Source organism: Thermobia domestica, chromosome 10 (genome assembly GCF_964235325.1).
Source record: "Thermobia domestica chromosome 10, izTheDome1.hap1.1, whole genome shotgun sequence".
Classification (NCBI taxonomy): domain Eukaryota; kingdom Metazoa; phylum Arthropoda; class Insecta; order Zygentoma; family Lepismatidae; genus Thermobia; species Thermobia domestica.
In genome coordinates this window covers 68381429-68400359 of record NC_137463.1, presented here as the reverse complement: position 1 = coordinate 68400359, position 18931 = coordinate 68381429, and the positions used below count along the sequence as shown (strand labels likewise).

The following is an 18931-nucleotide window of genomic DNA, read 5'->3' as shown; positions in this document are numbered from 1 at the left end:
ATATATTAGTGGGATATTAAAGTTTATTGTAAGGTAGTTTTTGTCTGTCTGGTAGCAATATTTCCAGCTACAGAAAATTTTAATTCCCGATTTTAGGTGAAAAATTCGAAAAATTTCCTTTTTCCCCTATATTATTTTCCTTTTGCTGGCTACATTGGAACAAACGTAAACAAAGGTATCCCTGTCTGAGAGCCTTCTCTTTGGCCTACAGCACGTACCATAAGAAGTTTCAATAGGATAATTAGGGAAGCTATACCCCTGGCATATCTGTTGATTTTTGTTTCCGAGGTGTAAAAAATGTCAAAATAGCATGTGTATGATGACATAGATTTTTTTCTCTCTCTCTTAGTGTGGCAGCCAGCGACTTCAGGTTTTCACTGTACCTTGTCAGTACACCAAAGCTTTTTTGGTGACTTGAACCCATCTGGCAACAGTGGTATCAGCTACAAAAAATCTAGAATTTCGGTTAGGAAATTTTTGTAAATTTTAACCCCCAGATTTCCCTCAATATTTTTCCTCCCTTTGGCAACACTGCAATGTAACGTACAACAAAAAATAGCCACATCCGTCTTATAAAGAAACAAGTCCTTAACCGTATCAATCGGGTAAATGGTTTTGGAGCAAAAAGTCACTAACTGAAAATGAAGAAAAAACGCCAAACGTGGCCTGGGTCCGAAAGGGTTAAATATACTATATGTTAATTTTTTGCCTAAAGGTATCTGAACACATAACGTTTAATATACTATATGTTCATTACATTATCGGATGTGAGTCCCAAATGGTATGCAGTAAACATCAATTCGATAATCAAGCTCACTCCGCAGTCTCCGAAACGTATCTCGCGTGATTTATTTTGATACCTTATTTGACCTAGCAGGTCACTGGAAAAACACTTGGGCATTTCGTTCAACACGACCAATCCATCTGTTTATCAGGAGCTTATGAATAAACTTAACGGTTATTGTGATGTCAAAGCGGTGGTACTCTATCTTGATGAAAGACTAAGTCATCTACCTCAGTAAGTTGTTGTAGTTACATACCATGCACAGGTAAAAACGAAAAGATCGATAAATTATCTTATCTTATATAGCACAAAAATATTACACTTGGGACAATCACGTTCCACCTCCACCGTGGATTGGGGATTCTCTGGTATCCATATTCGCACATTGTGTCCGTTGATCTTCATCTTCTAATGAAAGGAAATCATACATCATCACTGGAAATGATCTTGGACATCAGGTTATCATCATTTGCGACTAATTGTTGGAGATTCGAACAGAACTATAGTCTCTGGATTATCTTCAGGTTTCAAATGCTGCACCATTTGCAGCATAAACAGATGAAATGCACGCGTTTGAGAGAAAGTTTGCTAACCGTCTTGTAACAGGATTTGCAGTTCTTAGATAGCTATGTGCATAGATTTCTTGGGGCTCCGCACAGAGGTTTCTTTCACTCGATTAACAACTTGCTGTAGCACTAGTGGTCTGCTGGAATGCACTTTTCGCTTGTCATAGATGCATCCTTCGTCCACAAAATCGTTACCGCTTTAAAATATATTTTCCGAAGATGGTTTTACATCAAATGTGTGCCTGAACACATGTTGCAAAGACACAACATTCTTTTTTAAGTGAAATCCATAAATATACCAGGTGTTTGGCGAGGACCGTCTTGAATTTCCTGTCCTATAGCGGAACAAGAAATGAAGTAAAGTAACTAAATTTTACTGAATAATTATATCAATATCTGATAGGTGTTTTGAGTAGTTATACATAGCATTTCGTAGTAAATGTTTTTTTTTAACAAATAAATAATTCCGCTATATATTAACAATTGAACTTTTTCCGGTAAAATAATCTCTGAAGTCCTGTAGACTGACCAAAGAAGTGAAGGGGAATAAATATTTCACTAAATCTTGATTTTATAGGTTATATATATATATATATATATATATATATATATATATATATATATATATATATACAGGGCCGTAACTTGTGGTGGGACAGGGTGCAACTGCCCCCAGGGAAGCTCCATGCCGTTCGAGGGGCGCCCATTTTAAGACAAAATTTTCTTACTCCACATACGATACGAACATGATATTATAAATGAAGCATCAAACTGGTTCACTACCTTACATAAACAAAGCAGCACACAAAAGTTCAATAAAACAAAAATGAGTCCTGGACCCATTTCAAAAATAATATGTTTCCTATTAGGGGTCCTAGAAATAATATTTATTCGTATAGCTTTGAGATTTATCAATACTGTCCCTTTGATTAATTTTTCATGTATAAAACGGGCCCCGCAGACCTTGCCGTACGGGAGGTCCCACAGGCTTCGGGGGCTCATATCGAATAAGAGAAAGATGGGAAGAGGAGTCCAAGAATTAGAATAACTTTTTAGGGGGCCCAAATATGCGTATTAATGCTTGCCTCCCTCAGAAAAAATTTAAGTTACGGCGATATATATATAATTATATACATAGTTAGACGAATAGATATATAGATAGATGCAATATATATATCTACTAGTATATACATCTATATCTAAGTTATATAAAATATATATCACAACAGGCTTAATGTTTTTATATATTTTAAAAAAACATTCAAAACCTAAAATAAGTATAATGATATAATAGTTTTAGTTCCTTAAAAAATCAGTTACTGTTTTCGTATCAACAGATAGGATGGCGCCCTTGCATCTATTTTGTTTTATTACAAATATTGCACTATTATGCAGGGAAAATTTGAATAATATGTAATCTCGTATTAGAAACAGATCTTAGAGTTATAGGTTGTACATAACTTATAACTTTGTGTTTGTTGTTATTTTGTCAGTAAAATCAAAATTGCAGCACTTCAAATACAACTATGTTTGAATAACGTTATAATCATTAAGTTTTACTGTAACGTCAGTTCTAGAATGTAGTTACATCTTATTTTTGAAGAAGCTTTTATAGGTGACTTAAGCCTTTGCTTCGAAATACAGTAGAGCGTCGATTATCCGAACGTCGGTCAACCGAACGACCGTTTAACCGAACTGTGTACTCGCTCGCACCTGTTAATCTCCCACCCTACCGTCCATCATCCCCCTCACTCCCAAACCAAGTTTCCCACAGTAGTCGCCGCACTGAGCCACCGCTGGCGGAACACTGCTTCTAATGAGGCCTTCATAAGGCGCCGCTGACCGGCCAAGCCGCCAGTCGCTGTGTTTCAACAATCAGCATACTTCTGTCGGTTTGGCACTGGCTGTAGAAGTAGCGGCAGCATCAAAGCTGTTCACAGCAACAGCTACGCCAGCTTAGAGTTGAGGCGTGCCGCTCCGCGCATGGCAAATAAAAATGTACAGTTCGATTATCCGAACAAACCAGTTTTCCGAACACCCATGTCCCCCAATTACTTCGGATAATCGACGCTCTACTGTAAACAAATATAATTCTGTGGTGTCATGTAAATCATGTGCAAAATGATTGTCGCACATTCTGTCTTCTGTCTTCTTGTAAGAAAATAATTTGATAATGATTTAGCAGGGCACTCTTGATACTGGTAATATGTGTATAACCGGGAAAAGTATATTTGTGGTTAATTTCATAGGAAAATAATTATAAATACGAAAATTAGAAGGAGTAAAACAAAATGTTGCTAAATAAACAACAAGAAAGTTTTATTTTCGTTTTATTGTTCTTATTTACTGCACGTTTTACACGAAATTTGCCAAATACATGTCTTTGCCGATTATACACATACTAACATTATAAAAAGAAATACCGGGCGAATTCGTTATGAAATATACTCCTACAAAAACATATTTATAGACATGCGACAATAATTTTGGGCATGAGTGTACAGTATGCGATAAAAAAAATAGATGAACTATGTCTACAACAAGAATAACACAAAACTCTTGCAGTATATGTGAAGTAATAAAAGAAGTTAGCTGATTTGATAACTTGAAATGTACTTAAATACTTTTCAAACTGTCTCTTAACATGTTCAATGCAGAAGGTAGAACTACATCTCTCAGCACTGATTTGCAAATAATACGACACAATCGTTTGTTGGTAGTGTAGCTGTAGTTCTACACCTAAAAGTAATTTCCCTGTAAAGCCATTTACTACGCTATTATTTTGATGTTTTTTTTTTCATCAAAATGTGATTACCTGCCACCTCCTTTCCTTCAAACTGTGAAGGCGAAGAACAAATTTTGACGTCATTGATGTTATACAGTCTGTTGAAAATGTTAAATTGGAGGTAGATTGTACCTACAAAAAGTTTTTACAGGCGAAACTTTGACTACAAAAGTGATAAAATATGTATTTTTAACAAAGCGTAAGATTTCGCTAAACGCATGACCGTCCGCTGGGAAATGAACGAAAAGTACATCCTGGAATGTCTAGCGTTCTACTATCGAAAACTGATGAGATGATCAAAGGTTTGTTTTGATAACACAGGGCCGCATAGGTTCTGTTGTTTTTATAATTTTGGGTGTTTTATATGTATTTGAACATGCTGAAACCGAAACTGACATTAGTTTTTTCATATCACGTAATAATTTCTTACAATTCACGATTTATATATGTTGATTGCGGTATGCGTGTTTAAGCGTAATTCAACTGATTGACGCTAGATGTCACGAGTACGTGGTGAAATTATCCAGGCGGTAATAAAAATGAATTTGTTTTAAATGTAAGGAAGTTTAATTTAATGAAATTAACTAAAATTTTGCCTACACGAATATTTAAAATATTTCTATATCGAACCTTGTTATCTCATTTCAAATAAATTTCATATTTAATTATCGCAAATCTTAGATGTGATTCAATAGTATGAAATGTTAATATCTTAGGTTAGTTCATGAACTGGCCACCTGGAATCTCTAACCAGGTAAAAAAAATAGGGTATCCGTAGCTGGCGGAGAAAAATAACCAAGTCACTTAGGTATTGATCCCCACTTAGGCACTTATTTATCACTTAGGTTTATTTTAGTCGCGATCTTCGTATATACGGTTGGATTACTTGCCTCTATGAGGCTGAGGAAACAACCGTCGAATTATATTTAATACCTCCACGGAGGTTAACACATCAAATTGATTATTTCTGTTGACGACCTAGCTATTCCTCTTGGCTAAACGATTAATTAAGTTACTCTCCTCTTCGGAGGGTAGCTTATACTTTTGACATCAGCTCCATTCATCATCCGAGCTCCTATGATGGCTACGTCCAAGCCAGTCATCTCGAAAAAGAAGACCAAAATCCCAACGAAGATAGTCAGCCGATCTCAATACCGGCCTGAGGACTTCCTTATCCCGCTGGGGCGGCCCACCACCTCCGGCGCTACTGCCAAGTCACGATCATCCTCGACTAACCGGTCAACGACTGACGTTCCATCCCTTGCTCCACCGCAGGACGACAATGCCATGGACTTTACCCTGGTTACTACACCCAAGCGACGTCGCTCGTCCTTGGAGTCCACACTGAGCCAACAAAATTCATCAGACTTCCCTGTTTTACCGATGAGCAACCGATTTGAGCCTCTCTCTACTCTCACAGCTGACGAGTCTCCTGTGATAGAGCCACGGCCCAAAAGCACCAAAGAGATTAAACCACCACCTATTTACATTTACGGCATCAAAAACACTTACAACTTCACCAAAAGCCTTTCCAAGACCCTCAGAGAATCGCCTCAGGTTCGGCATAACAAAGAACGCATCGTGATTCAGGTATCTTCTAGGGACGACTTCACAACTATAAAAAACTACTGCGAACAGACGAAAACTGAATACGCTACTGGCATCGCCAAAAGTGACCGACCCCTAAAGGTTGTCGTTCGCAAATTGCCCATTGATACAGACGTCGTCGACCTTCAGTCTGAACTATTCACCTTAGGCTTTAAGCCACTCACAATTCATCAAATGTCTCGTCGGGGCCCCACTGGTGGAGATAGGGTTCTCATGCCCCTTTTTCTCATCTCCCTCGAGAAAACTCCAAATATACAAGAGATCTATAACGAATCAGCTTTGCTTCATTATAAAGTTACATTTGAGCCGTATCGACCGCCGAGTGTTCTGCAGTGTTACCGGTGCCAACGCCTTGGTCATTCACAGGACACTTGCAAAGCTCAACCTAAATGTGTCAAGTGTGGGCAAAGTCATTTTACAAAAGCCTGTGCCAAACCAGATGCATCCACGCCAGCAACCTGTGCAAACTGCGGAGGGGACCATCCAGCCAATTATCGCGGTTGTCCCGTCTTTCGCTCCTACTCAGATGCTCTCAAGAAATCAACTCCTTCTAGCCGCAGCTCCGGTCCTACTGCATCAACTTCACTGGATGATAAGGCACCTCGCAGCGACCGTCCTCCACCACCAAATCAGGATGCTCCCTCTACGTCCAGCACACCAGATAGTGCGTCTACACCATCCGTTAATGACTTTAATCTCCACTCACTCCTCACTTACATCAAAACCTTCAACTTTGGCCGCATTATCTCTCATCTCAAAAAGGGATTTACTAGACTTCGGGAAGCCACGGATCCTGCGTCTAAGGCTGCTGTCGTCATAGAGACATTCGCTGACATGATTGCTGATGGCTGCTTCTAACCAACCACTCATTCATCACACCATAACTTTTGTCACCTGGAATGCAGATGGTCTTACCGACCAGAAGCGTCTCCTAATTCGTTTTCTAGCAGAACATCAGGTTGATATCATACTCATACAGGAAACTCACTTCACTGCCCAGGTTACACACTGGAGACTGCCCAACTACCAATTATTTCGTCTCGATCGAGTTCAAGGACGGAAAGGAGGATTACTGATTGCCCTGAAACGAAGTTTCAAGGCTAGACAACTCCTTTTACCCCAGTTACACACACTAGAAGCTCTTGCTATAGAAGTCTTCCTCCCCGGGATTCCTCTCATCTTGGTCACGGGCTACCGTTCTCCAGCACATGACTTAGATCCCAATGATTTCGACGCCATCTCGACTTTGGGCCCCAAAATCATATTGGCAGGGGACTTCAATGCAAAACATGGGGAATGGCACTCCAGACGTTCCAACGAAAACGGACGAATAATACACCGGTATCTGCACACATCTCCATTCATTGCCTATGGGCCACCTGATCCAACTCACCATCCTAAAGCAGGCGGAGAACCGGATGTGTTGGACATAGTTCTAAGCAAAGATACCATCTTAGCTACACGTCCTTACGTGATCTCAGCACTGGACTCAGATCATGATCCGGTCCTTTTCAAAATTTCGCATCGTCATATCTCCCGTCCTGCACCCGCTCATATCTCCCGAACTACGAACTGGGATGTCTATAAGCAGGAATTAAACTCTTTGCTCGACATAGCCGCTCGTCCAAATTCTCCTGCGGAAATTGATCAGGCGGTCGCCCATCTCACACTTGCTCTAGGTACGGCTGACTCCCTCAGCACATCAATAATTCCTGACTTGCAGTCCGATCCACAATGTGACTCTCCATTACTTCGTCTTTATATCCATCTCAAACGCTGGGCTCGAAGTACTTGGCAGCGCACCAGACATCCACTCTACAAAACACTTTGGAACACCTTAAGCCGCAAAATCAAGACCATCACTAGACGACAAACCGAGCAGTACTGGGAGACACTTTTTCGTGGGGTCACACTTAATGACACTAAAATCTGGCAGTATTCCCGCCTTTTCCAGCGCCGAGAGACTTCTCGTCAATCTCAAATACTGCAAGGTCCGCATGGGGTCATACATGACGACCAAGGGCAAGCAGACCTATTTGCTGCATCTCTAGAGCGCCAGTTTACACCTAATGCGACTCCTGTCGTTCCCCACATTCAGCAGGACGTTCGGGCCACTATGCGCATGCTCCATTTTCAACCAATACTTCCCCTGCCTGAGGTCGTAACACCAAGGGAAGTTGAGCGTCAAATTTGTCACTTGCCCAACAAAAAAGCGCCTGGAGTTGATCAGATCCGCCCAGAACTACTGAAACATGGGACACGGAAGCTACTCCTCTATCTTGCTGCTTTATTTACAGGCATCCTTCAGGTTTGCTATTTTCCCCGTGCTTGGAAAGAAGCGAAAATCATTCTTCTCCCTAAACCAGGTAAAAATCCGACACTCCCAGAAAACTATAGACCAATTAGCCTATTATCTCATGTGAGCAAACTCTTCGAACGAGTGCTTCTCGCCCGACTTCACGAGCACGTCACCGCTCTAGATATACTCCCCCACCATCAATTTGGTTTTCGTGCTAACCACAGCACAACAAGCCAATTAGTGAGGGTAGTCGACCACCTGACTACCTCTTTTAATCGACGACAATATGTTGTGGGTGTATACCTTGATATCTCGAAGACGTTTGATAAAGTGTGGTTACCAGGCCTCATTTATAAACTTCGCTTACAAGGTTTCTCTTTCCCTTATCTCAAACTCCTCACTTCATACCTCTTTCATCGCTTTTTCCATGTCTCTGTGGGACAGACCAAGTCTGCTCCCAAACCAATTCAAGCTGGTGTGCCTCAAGGCGCGGTTCTTTCACCTCTGCTTTACACCTTATACACCGCAGACTTACCCATTGTGCCACACTGTTTTCCTGCAACATACGCCGATGACACTGCTTTCTTTACGAACAGCAGCAATCTTCATCTTTCCTACCACTACATGCAGCGCCAACTCAATGTCTTTCAACGTTGGGCTACCATCTGGCGCCTAAAAATCAACGCGGATAAGAGCGTTGCAGTCTGCTATAGCAAAAGACGCAGCAGAGCCATCCATCGTTTATACTATGACAACATTGAAGTTCCGCACCGTCTGCATGCTAAATACTTGGGAGTTATATTAGATCGAGGCCTTACTTTTGGTCTTCATATCAGGGACATTAAACACCGAGCCCTTCGAAAATTGTCTGCCCTCTATACTATTCTGCGTTGCAGTGCCTTAAGTCATGAAACAAGACTCCACGTCTTTAAAATGGTAATTTTGTCCACAATCACCTACGCATGTCCAGCATGGCAACATGCGGCACTCAGTCACTTGCGCACGGTCGCGAGTGTGCAAACCAGGGCAGCTCGTATCATAACAGGCCATGACCGATATACACGCAATCGTCAACTTTTAGAGGACTTAAACATATATCCTATCCGGGACGTGTTACATCAACACCATACTCGTTTTTGGGCCAACCTCCCCCGCCACGTCAATCCCGCTATAGCAACCATTGGCACAGCGCATACACACCGACGAACTTACAGGACGCCACGGTTGTAGCATAACTCTTTACCCACACTTTCCCCTCACTGCGACAGTTGCAGCTGAAGGTCACATGACGTCGTCGTATCTCATATTCTAACTCACCCCCACAGGTCTAATCATTTTCTTTTCTATAGCTGTCATCGAGTCAGGGACTTTTGTCCGATACTCGACACAAAACCACACTTTCAAGCTAAGCTAAGCTTAGTTCATCACTATACATCTGTAAGCGTACCATATCATTTCATTTGGGCATCAGCCCAGGGGCGGATTTTTCGATGGCGGACCCACGGCTAGGATCAGGCAGAACGATGAAAGGCAAGCATACAGGATTACCGCAAGTCTTAGCTGGACCAACCGAGAACAACACGAAGGTCAGGACCCGTAGGGATCCAAGTCACGTCGGCTCCACTATTAGTAAATCTCAGCAGCAGCGGCGAGGTTCTCAAGCCTCAGTTGCCTCTGCCACTTCGGTTCTTTCTTCTGACTCTGTTCGCAGCAGATCACCACATGCATCAGAACAGACTCACAGTTACGCCGAACGGCTACAACAATCTCCGCCTACGAAAAAGCAACATCTCTCTTCAAATCCAGATGTAAGCCAAGTTCCAATGGACATAGCTACATCTTCGAATAATTCTGACGGGTCTACTTCACCTTCCATTCATTCAATGCTACTAACTAATTTCGACGTAAAATTCAGCAATGCGAAGTTTGTCGCCATACAACTACGTAAGTACCTCCCTCGGGCAGCTATATCAGAAATCGTCCATACGAGGAATGGTATAATCTTAAAAACTCCGGACGCAACTCTGCTCGCTACAATAAAAAACAAAGTGCCTATTGACACTTTTGGTTCCAACGCGAAGATTCAAGCACTGAACTCTTCCACACGTAAACAGCCTCCACCACCGAAACGATCACCATTGTTATCTGTTGTGATTCGGGGGGTTGACCCCTCATATACAGATGAAGAGGTCCAAGAGGAGCTCAAGCTAGAAGGTCATACTATTACGAAAGTTCTACGAATTCGAAACGACCAAGGCCCTACTTATATGGTTCGTGTACTCACAAACCACCAAGACACCATCGATGAGCTATTGGCATCAGGAGCCTACATTTATAACCATAAATACCGAGTAGAGCCATCACGAACACCAGTTCCTATGCCTATCCGCTGTGAGCGATGCCAGGTTTACAATGCTCATCAGACATCTGATTGCAAAAACATAAGTAAATGTGGCTACTGTGCTGGTCCACATAACACCCGGACTTGTAACAACTTACAATTACCACCAAAATGCGCCACTTGTAATGAACAGCATCCGGCCTACAGTTATAAGTGTAAGGCAAAGCCGGACCCTATTCAGGACCATCCTGAACTCGTCGTTCCTTTGCGACCACCGACGCCATTTCAAACCACTCCACATCCAATTGACGCTCCTGTATCATTGGACCAGCTACTAACGTTTCTGACACTAGCTCTGCAAAATATTCATCCTTTCATTAGGCCTCATATTCTACAACAAATCATTATAGCAGCAAAAACAACCTTCCATGTCAATTTTACTGCAACATATTCCGGCAATACTGTCCATTTCCATAAATCACATGCTACTACTATCGATTAATATCATGGCTTTAACCTTTCTCTTTCTCAACATCCGGTCACTACCAAAGAACAAAATTTTATTTGAACAGCTTCTTCTCGAAGAGCATGTAACAGTCTTCCTACTTAATGAAACATTTCTTACAAGCTCTCGCTCTTGTCGTTTACCACGATATACCATGCTTCATTCTGCAAACCCTCTACCTACACTTCGAGCTAATGGGGGAGTGGCCATAGGGATTTCTCCTCACATCCCTTTTCGCCAGCATCACTATACTGCAACAGCGGTTCCCGAATACCTGATTGCCACTGTTTATTTCAAAAATATCATCATCACACTGGCAACCATATATATAAGACCAAACCATCCATTACCTGAGCAGTTCGTACAATATATCTCCAACACCTTCAATAGATATATTATCATGGCTGACTTCAATATGCATAGCCGCAGCGATGGTGACCGGACCAATTTTGTTAACTTTATAACGACGCACACTACTGGAATCATTCTTGATCTTCCGCAAGCTACACGTCCCATCTCCAACATCAAGCCTGACATAGTCATCGCCTCAGCAAATCTTGTCTCACACTGCAATGTCGAAATCCTTGATCTTCTGGGCAGCGATCACGCACCCATCAAGCTCGTCTATAAACCATATTTAGCTACAACTAGTTCTTCGTTACCATTGCGAGTGAGCTTGCGTTATGATCGAGCTAAATGGGATCAATATCGTACACATATTTCAGACCTCACCAGAGATCTAACCGAACCCACCACAAGCGATGATTTATTTCAGACTGTAGACATCATTACCACTGCAATCCAAGAAGCCAGCAACTTATACATTCCAACCACCCAATCCGTTCCCTATCAACCTAAGCTTCCGCCTCAATACATCACTATGATCACACGTTCACGCCAGTTCTATCGAGACTATCTTCGCACTCGCAATCCAGAAGCACTCCGACATCATAAACAACTCCAACGGACAGTTCACAACTACATCAAAGCATATAAACTTCGCTCCTGGGTGAAGACATGCAACAATCTATCCGAAACATCGCATCCTACAAAATTCTGGATTCGCTTTAATGCATTGTGTGGGAAGTTTACTACTACACCCTACCCTATTTTATTAGGCGACACACCTATTTCTACTGATCGAGATAAAGCCAATGCATTTGCAGACCACTTACAAGAAATTTTCACACCGCCAACTGACAACGCACCACATGCAGCAGACAGACTTAACACCTCATCGCCACAACTTCAACCAAATATTACTCATATGTTACCTCCTAATGCTGCTGTCTCTGCTCCCATCACTGTTCAGGAAATCTCACAAGTTCTTCATAACAAACGAAATACTGCACCAGGTCTCGATAACGTGACATATCGCCATATCAAAGAAAGTCCTATCTCGCTTCTGCTTCTTCTTGCGAATGTTTACACATTCATACTGCGTACTGGCTACTTTCCTTTAGCTTGGAAAACATCCAAGACGCTTATGTTTCCTAAACCACACAAACCGCCGCAGAATATTGCATCCTATAGACCTATCCAACTTACTTCCACCTTCAGTAAGATCTTAGAGCGCATTCTGGTTAAACGATTACATCTTTTCATCGCCGATCATAACTTACTCCCAGTCACACAAGCAGGTTTTAGGCCAGCCTTCTCTATCAACGATCAGCTACTCCGACTCACAACGATCATCACACAACATTATAATTCAGCTCAACCTTCTTGTTTAGTGTTATTTGACTTGGAGAAAGCATTCGACAAGGTCTGGCACCTTGGGCTCATATATAAACTTATCAAATTCCAGCTTCCTATCTCATATATCCGCCTCATATATAATTTCATTATCAATCGTATCACCTATATCTCCGTACGTGGCAGATTATCACACCCTATCTTTCTATTCACTGGAGTACCGCAAGGGTCGGCTTTATCTCCCTTACTATATCTTCTGTATGTAGCCGATATGCCCCGATTACCAGATAAAGTACACCTCTTTCAATATGCGGACGACACGGCCCTTCTAGCAGTTGGAACAACTATCCAGCAGATCAATACTATCTTACAGACTGCTATCGAAAGCTTCTACACCTGGTGTACTCTCTGGAGGCTTACTATTAACGCAGCGAAAACTCAGGCCATAGTTTTCTTACCACCCAGACAAACTTCCAAATTCCGTAGAAATCCACGAAAACTCTCTCTCCATGTTGATGGGGTGCATATACAACTCAGTAATACTGTTACATATCTGGGAATTACATACGACCGCCACCTTACCTGGTCGCACCACTTGAAAAATGTTACTACTAAAGCCTATAATAGACTTAATCTCTTGAAACGATTGACTGGTACCACTTGGGGCCTTAAAGCACACACCATACTAAATACGTACAAAGTTTTTTTACGACCAGTCCTCACGTATGGCTTCACTGCTTGGTTAGCTGCTCCGACAAAATTTTACAATAAACTCTTAATCTTAGAACGCCATGCTTTTCGTACAGCGTTCCGTATCAAGCTACCTAGTCCCACAGAGGAACTGTACCGCCGAATTACTTTTCCGACCTTACAATACTATCTTGAAAAGCTGCGGCTAACATATATCACCAAACGTTTCAAAACCCGACATCCTTTACTTCAGGATACAATGCGTTATTTAGCACTTCACCCAACACCTCACCGTTACTATCATTCTCCACTTTCACTTCTCTTCACCTTATATCACTATACTCTACCACCGTTAGATCCCGCTTTACTTATCATCGCCGATTACGTCATTCATGAACATCTTCCTCTCATTCACCCATCATTACCAGCACAGTGATTACCATCAATTACTAACATGGGCCTCATTCGTTTTCATCATTGCCTAGAGCAGCCCCTAGGCTGAAGATAAAATCATTTGCCTAACTAACATCACCCACGTGTTGTCCTGTGTATGCACCTCACCACATTATTCACGCCCATTACTAGATCATCTGTATCGTACATGCTATACTTCATCCTTCGTTATGATCATTAATGTTCTTTGCTTATAATATACTGTCTGATTATTTCCTTATGTATTTTCCTTTATTAACAACCATATATATGTAAAGTAACGCTTCATTCATCTATTTATATAATCTATCACATCTTACTTTTGGCTTCTCATGTTTTGCTTTGTTTTCTCACTTATATTTATATTTCTATAATTATCATATTTATATTTATGTTGTGTTCAATTATACTCGTTATTATGTCACTGCTCTTATGTTATTAAACACTATACCTACCACTCAAGTATGATTATGATCGAAAAGATCATAATGTCCTAGTTCTAGTAATAATAAATAAATAAATAAATTACTTTAGCCCAACCATGCGTTACATCTTTACCATATTACCTTCACTTCTCCTACCTAAGAGAGGGTGTAGCCCTCTAAAAGGGAGCTAGTTACGAGAGATCGAGGGTTTCACCCAAGTGGAAGCCTGCTGAAGTACACTATTATTGTGTATTTTTTGCTCATCAATTCTGACTCCTTCGTTTCGCTTCGCTTCCATCACTTCACAGTTAGCAGTGTATAATTTCACATCGCTTATGGTATCTGGCTATGGATACCGGACAGGCTTCAGGACCATCAGCTTCCAGACCTTCTACTATCTCGACGAAGACGGAAAAGCGGAAGCCTCGTAGGGAAAAGTCTACAGCAGAAACAAGCCCAGATCGATCTCGCTCACCTCTTAGCTGCCCAGTACCGTCGTCAAGATCGCCACCATCCAAGAAATACCATACAGATGCCCACAGCATCTCTAGTTCCGACGATGACCGTCTCATCATTGACGAGGAATTTCCTCCTCTGCCTCCTCCAAAGCTGAAACCGGACATTTATAGCTATCTTCTTCAAAATTACGATCCGAAGTACCGGAATTCGAAACTTCTTCTTCAACAACTTCTGAAATACCGACCACGCTCTGAGATATCACAAATAGTAGAAACCAGGAACGGCTTCATCATCAAGTCATCATCACCAAACTTTGCTACAACCATCCGAGATAAACATAGCTTCGAAATCTTCGGAAAAACCGCAACACTTTCTCCACTCGCTAACAATAAGCAGAAACAGCGCCCACCCCCACGCCAACCACCTACCATGTCGGTAGTGGTCCGCGGGGTTGATCCGTCGATAACAGATGCAGAGATTGAAGATGAACTACGAGAGGAAGCCTATTCCTTCAAAAAATGTATCCGTATTCGGAATAACCAGGGGCCTACCTACATGGTCCGGATCTTGACCACTTCACAAGAAACGATCAACGATCTACTAGATAATGGAGTATTCATCTTCAAAAAGCGACATCGTGTAGAACCGTCACGATCACCAGCACCACTTCCTCTTAGATGCGAAAGATGCCAGGAATACAATACGCACTCCACTGATCGCTGCACAAACCAATTCAAATGCGGCTATTGCTCTGGACCACATCCAACTCGCACCTGCACTAATCTTCAACAAGCTCCTACTTGTAATACCTGCCACGAAAGATCTCATCCAACTTACAGTTATAAATGTAAATCTCGGCATACTCCCGAAGAGACTAAACCAGAGCTCGTAGTGCCATTACGTACTCACGACGCTCAGAATCAAACAGTGGATACACCACTGGAACCCAATCAATATGTCACCCTTCATCAATTATTAGCATTCATCACTTTGACCCTTCAGAACGTCCAACCTTTTGCACGGCCACTCATGTTACAGCATGTTCAACATGCCGCTCGCAACCTTTTCCATCTTGACTTCCATGCTACATATAATGGCCCCTACGTACATTTCCATGCAACTCCACTTACAACTGCTGTCTAAATCTATCTTCACTATGGCTATTATCATGGCTCTCATATTCTTATTCCTCAACATCCGCTCATTTTTCACTCATAAAATTCTGTTTGAACAACTTCTATTACAAGAAAAAGTCAATACTTTCCTTCTGAATGAAACTCATCTTACACCCAAGCTCACTTGCCGCCTTTCAGGATATCACATTCTTCGCCATGATAGTACCATACCAGCCCGCCGTGCTAATGGTGGCGTTGCCATAGGTTTTTCACCTCATATACCTCATCGTACTCATTCCGCTCCGATTCAAAACCTACCAGAACATCTCATTACTACTCTATATTATAAGTCATTATGTGTAACAGTATCCACCATTTATGTTCGTCCCGGTCACACAATTCCACTATCATTCTTTCACTACATCTCTAACAACTTCCGTCATTACATCATTTTAGCAGACATTAACTTTCACAGCCGCTCTGATAGAGATGAGACAACTTTCACAAATTTCATTGTCACAACTACGACCGGTATAATTCATCCTTTACCTAAACCCACCCGCCCGGAATCCAATACTACTCCTGACGTCGCCATAACTTCATCCTCTTTATCACACCGTATTCACATCGATATTTTAGATCCAATAGGAAGTGATCATGTCCCAATTAAACTCAGCCTCCGAGTATCCACTACCTCTATCACCAACACACCACCCCCTCCCAGACTAATCCCCCGCTATGATAAAGCAGATTGGTCGAAGTATCGAACTTACTTAAGTCACTCTCTTCAGCAATGCGTTCCTCCCACTACGGAAGATGAGTTATACTCTATCCTAGATCATATCACTAAACATATACAAGTTTCCTCCGAACAGTTCATTCCTAAATCTACTTATTCACCCCATAAACCTAAACTACCCCCACAATATCTTACTCTCATACAGCGCTCCCGTCAGTTTTATACAGAATATGTGCGATCTGGTAACCGTGAAGCTCTTCAACATCACCGAGCCCTCCACCGTACAGTTTCAAACTATGTTAAAGCTTATAAATTACGACAATGGATCAAGGCTTGCAATTCTCTTTCTGATACATCCCACCCTACCAAATATTGGAAGCGTTTCAACGCCCTCACCGGAAAATTCACGAGAACATCCTATCCACTCATTTTACATGATCAAGCACTCCACTCAGACCAAGATAAAGCTAATGCCTTCGCTACCTATTTACATGATATCTTTACGCCTATGTCAGCTACACGTCATTTTCGTCATCATCCTACAGATCACTTTAACTTTTGGTCTCCACATCTTCAACAAACGTGCATCACACAGTCTCTTCTCACAAAGCTCTCACTGCCCCCATCACTCCTATCGAGATCAAGCATGTAGTTACCCGCAAACGCAACACAGCACCCGGCATCGATAACATCTCTTATCGCCATGTGAAAGAAAGCCCACCTGTTCTGATAAATATTCTTGCCCTGATCTATACTTTTATCCTTCGTACTGGCTATATACCCGTTCAGTGGAAAACGTCTAAAGTTCTTATGTTTCTTAAACCAGAGAAACCTCCCGACCAAGTATCCTCTTACCGTCCGATTCAGCTAACCCCGGTTTTCACTAAAATTCTGGAAAAAATCATAGTACAACGCCTTCATCTCCATCTTTTACGGTACAACCTCTTGCCAGTCCACCAAGCAGGATTCCGCCCACAGTTCAGTATTAATGATCAGCTCATGCGTCTTCTAAACTACATTACTAATCACTACAATACGTCAAAACCATCCTGCCTGGTCCTTTTTGATCTGGAAAAGGCATTTGATAAAGTTTGGCATAAAGGACTTCTCTCTAAGTTACTCAATTTTCGCCTTCCCCTCGCATACATTCGATTCATTTATAATTTCTTGTTTGGACGCCTCGCATACGTTTTCATTAATCAACAATCATCTCATCCTATCTTCCTACATTCCGGTGTACTACAGGGTTCTTCGCTCTCTCCCCTACTCTACCTGCTGTATGTTGCAGATATGCCTCCACATCCTCACAACGTTCATTTATTTCAATACGCCGACGACACTGCCTTTCTTGCCGTAGGTCGCACTGTTCACCAACTCAACACAGCACTGCAGGAGGCGATAGATACATTTGTCCTCTGGTGTGATAAATGGAGGCTTAAGATCAATGCCAGTAAAACACAAACTACAATATTCCTACCACCCAATAAACGCTCCAAAGTCCACCGCAATCCATCTCTATTAAATCTCACAGTTAACGACACTCGTCTTCAGCTTTCTAAGACAGTCAAATACCTGGGACTTACATTGGACAGACACCTTTCTTGGAAAGCACACCTGCAGGATGTTACAGCAAAAGCATACCGTCGACTTAACTTACTTAAACGCATAACTGGTACCACTTGGGGTCTTCATTCAAAACTTCTTTTAAACACCTACAAAGTATTTCTTCGCCCAGTGCTGACTTACGGCCATCCTGCCTGGATTGCAGCTCCCCCTTCCTATTATCACAAACTTAAAGTTCTCGAACGACATGCCCTTCGTATAGCATACCGCATCAAGCTTCCCAGTCCAACTCAGATTCTATACGACCGAATGCCTTTTCCTCACATCTTATTCCATCTCGAACAACTTCGCCTTAAGTACTTTCAGAGACGTCTCACTCTTCATCACCCGCTTCTCCGAGATACTATCAACGCTCATACCAACTTCGATCTTCCACATCCCATCACACATTCTCCTCTTTCCCTCCTTTTCACACTGTATCATTACTCTCTACCACCCGACCACCCTGATCTTCCATTGACTCGTACTTTTCTCATAGACCATCCTCCACCTCATATCACACCGTCATATTCAGCACAGTAGTCCTCTGTTACTAACAGGGCTTCCCATTGTCTCTCATCAATGCTTGGAGTAGCCCCCAAGCGAGAAGATTAACTTGCATCTGTCCTCTAACAATCACCCTCGTGTTGTGTTGTCTAGTGCACCTCATCTCATAGTCATCTCATTCTTTTCTTCTCCCATATAGAAAGTATTGTCCAATCTCACAATCAATCATACAATACCGACATTCCCCTACCTCATGATTGCTATCGCAAAGATAGCAATATCCACCTGATGAATAATAATAAATTTTATGAAATAAAGTGATAATAAAATAATGAAAATTCCCTTAGACCATCTCCCAGTCCTTTTCTCCCAATTCAAA

The 18931-nt window shown here is 41.9% G+C and overlaps 1 protein-coding gene across 1 annotated transcript; it reads left to right on the top strand.

Moving 5' to 3' along the window:
• The first annotated feature begins 15745 nt into the window (after window positions 1-15745).
• On the top strand, window positions 15746-17095 carry LOC145661497 (uncharacterized). Its single transcript, XM_081726814.1, has one exon. It carries the CDS (start codon window positions 15746-15748, stop codon window positions 17093-17095), a length of 1350 nt encoding a protein of 449 aa, XP_081582940.1.
• The last annotated feature ends 1836 nt before the right edge of the window (window positions 17096-18931 follow it).

Excerpts from the sequence above, each read along its gene's own strand:
- LOC145661497 (XM_081726814.1), top strand. The coding sequence starts at position 15,746 with ATGGCTATTATCATGGCTCTCATATTCTTATTCCTCAACATCCGCTCA.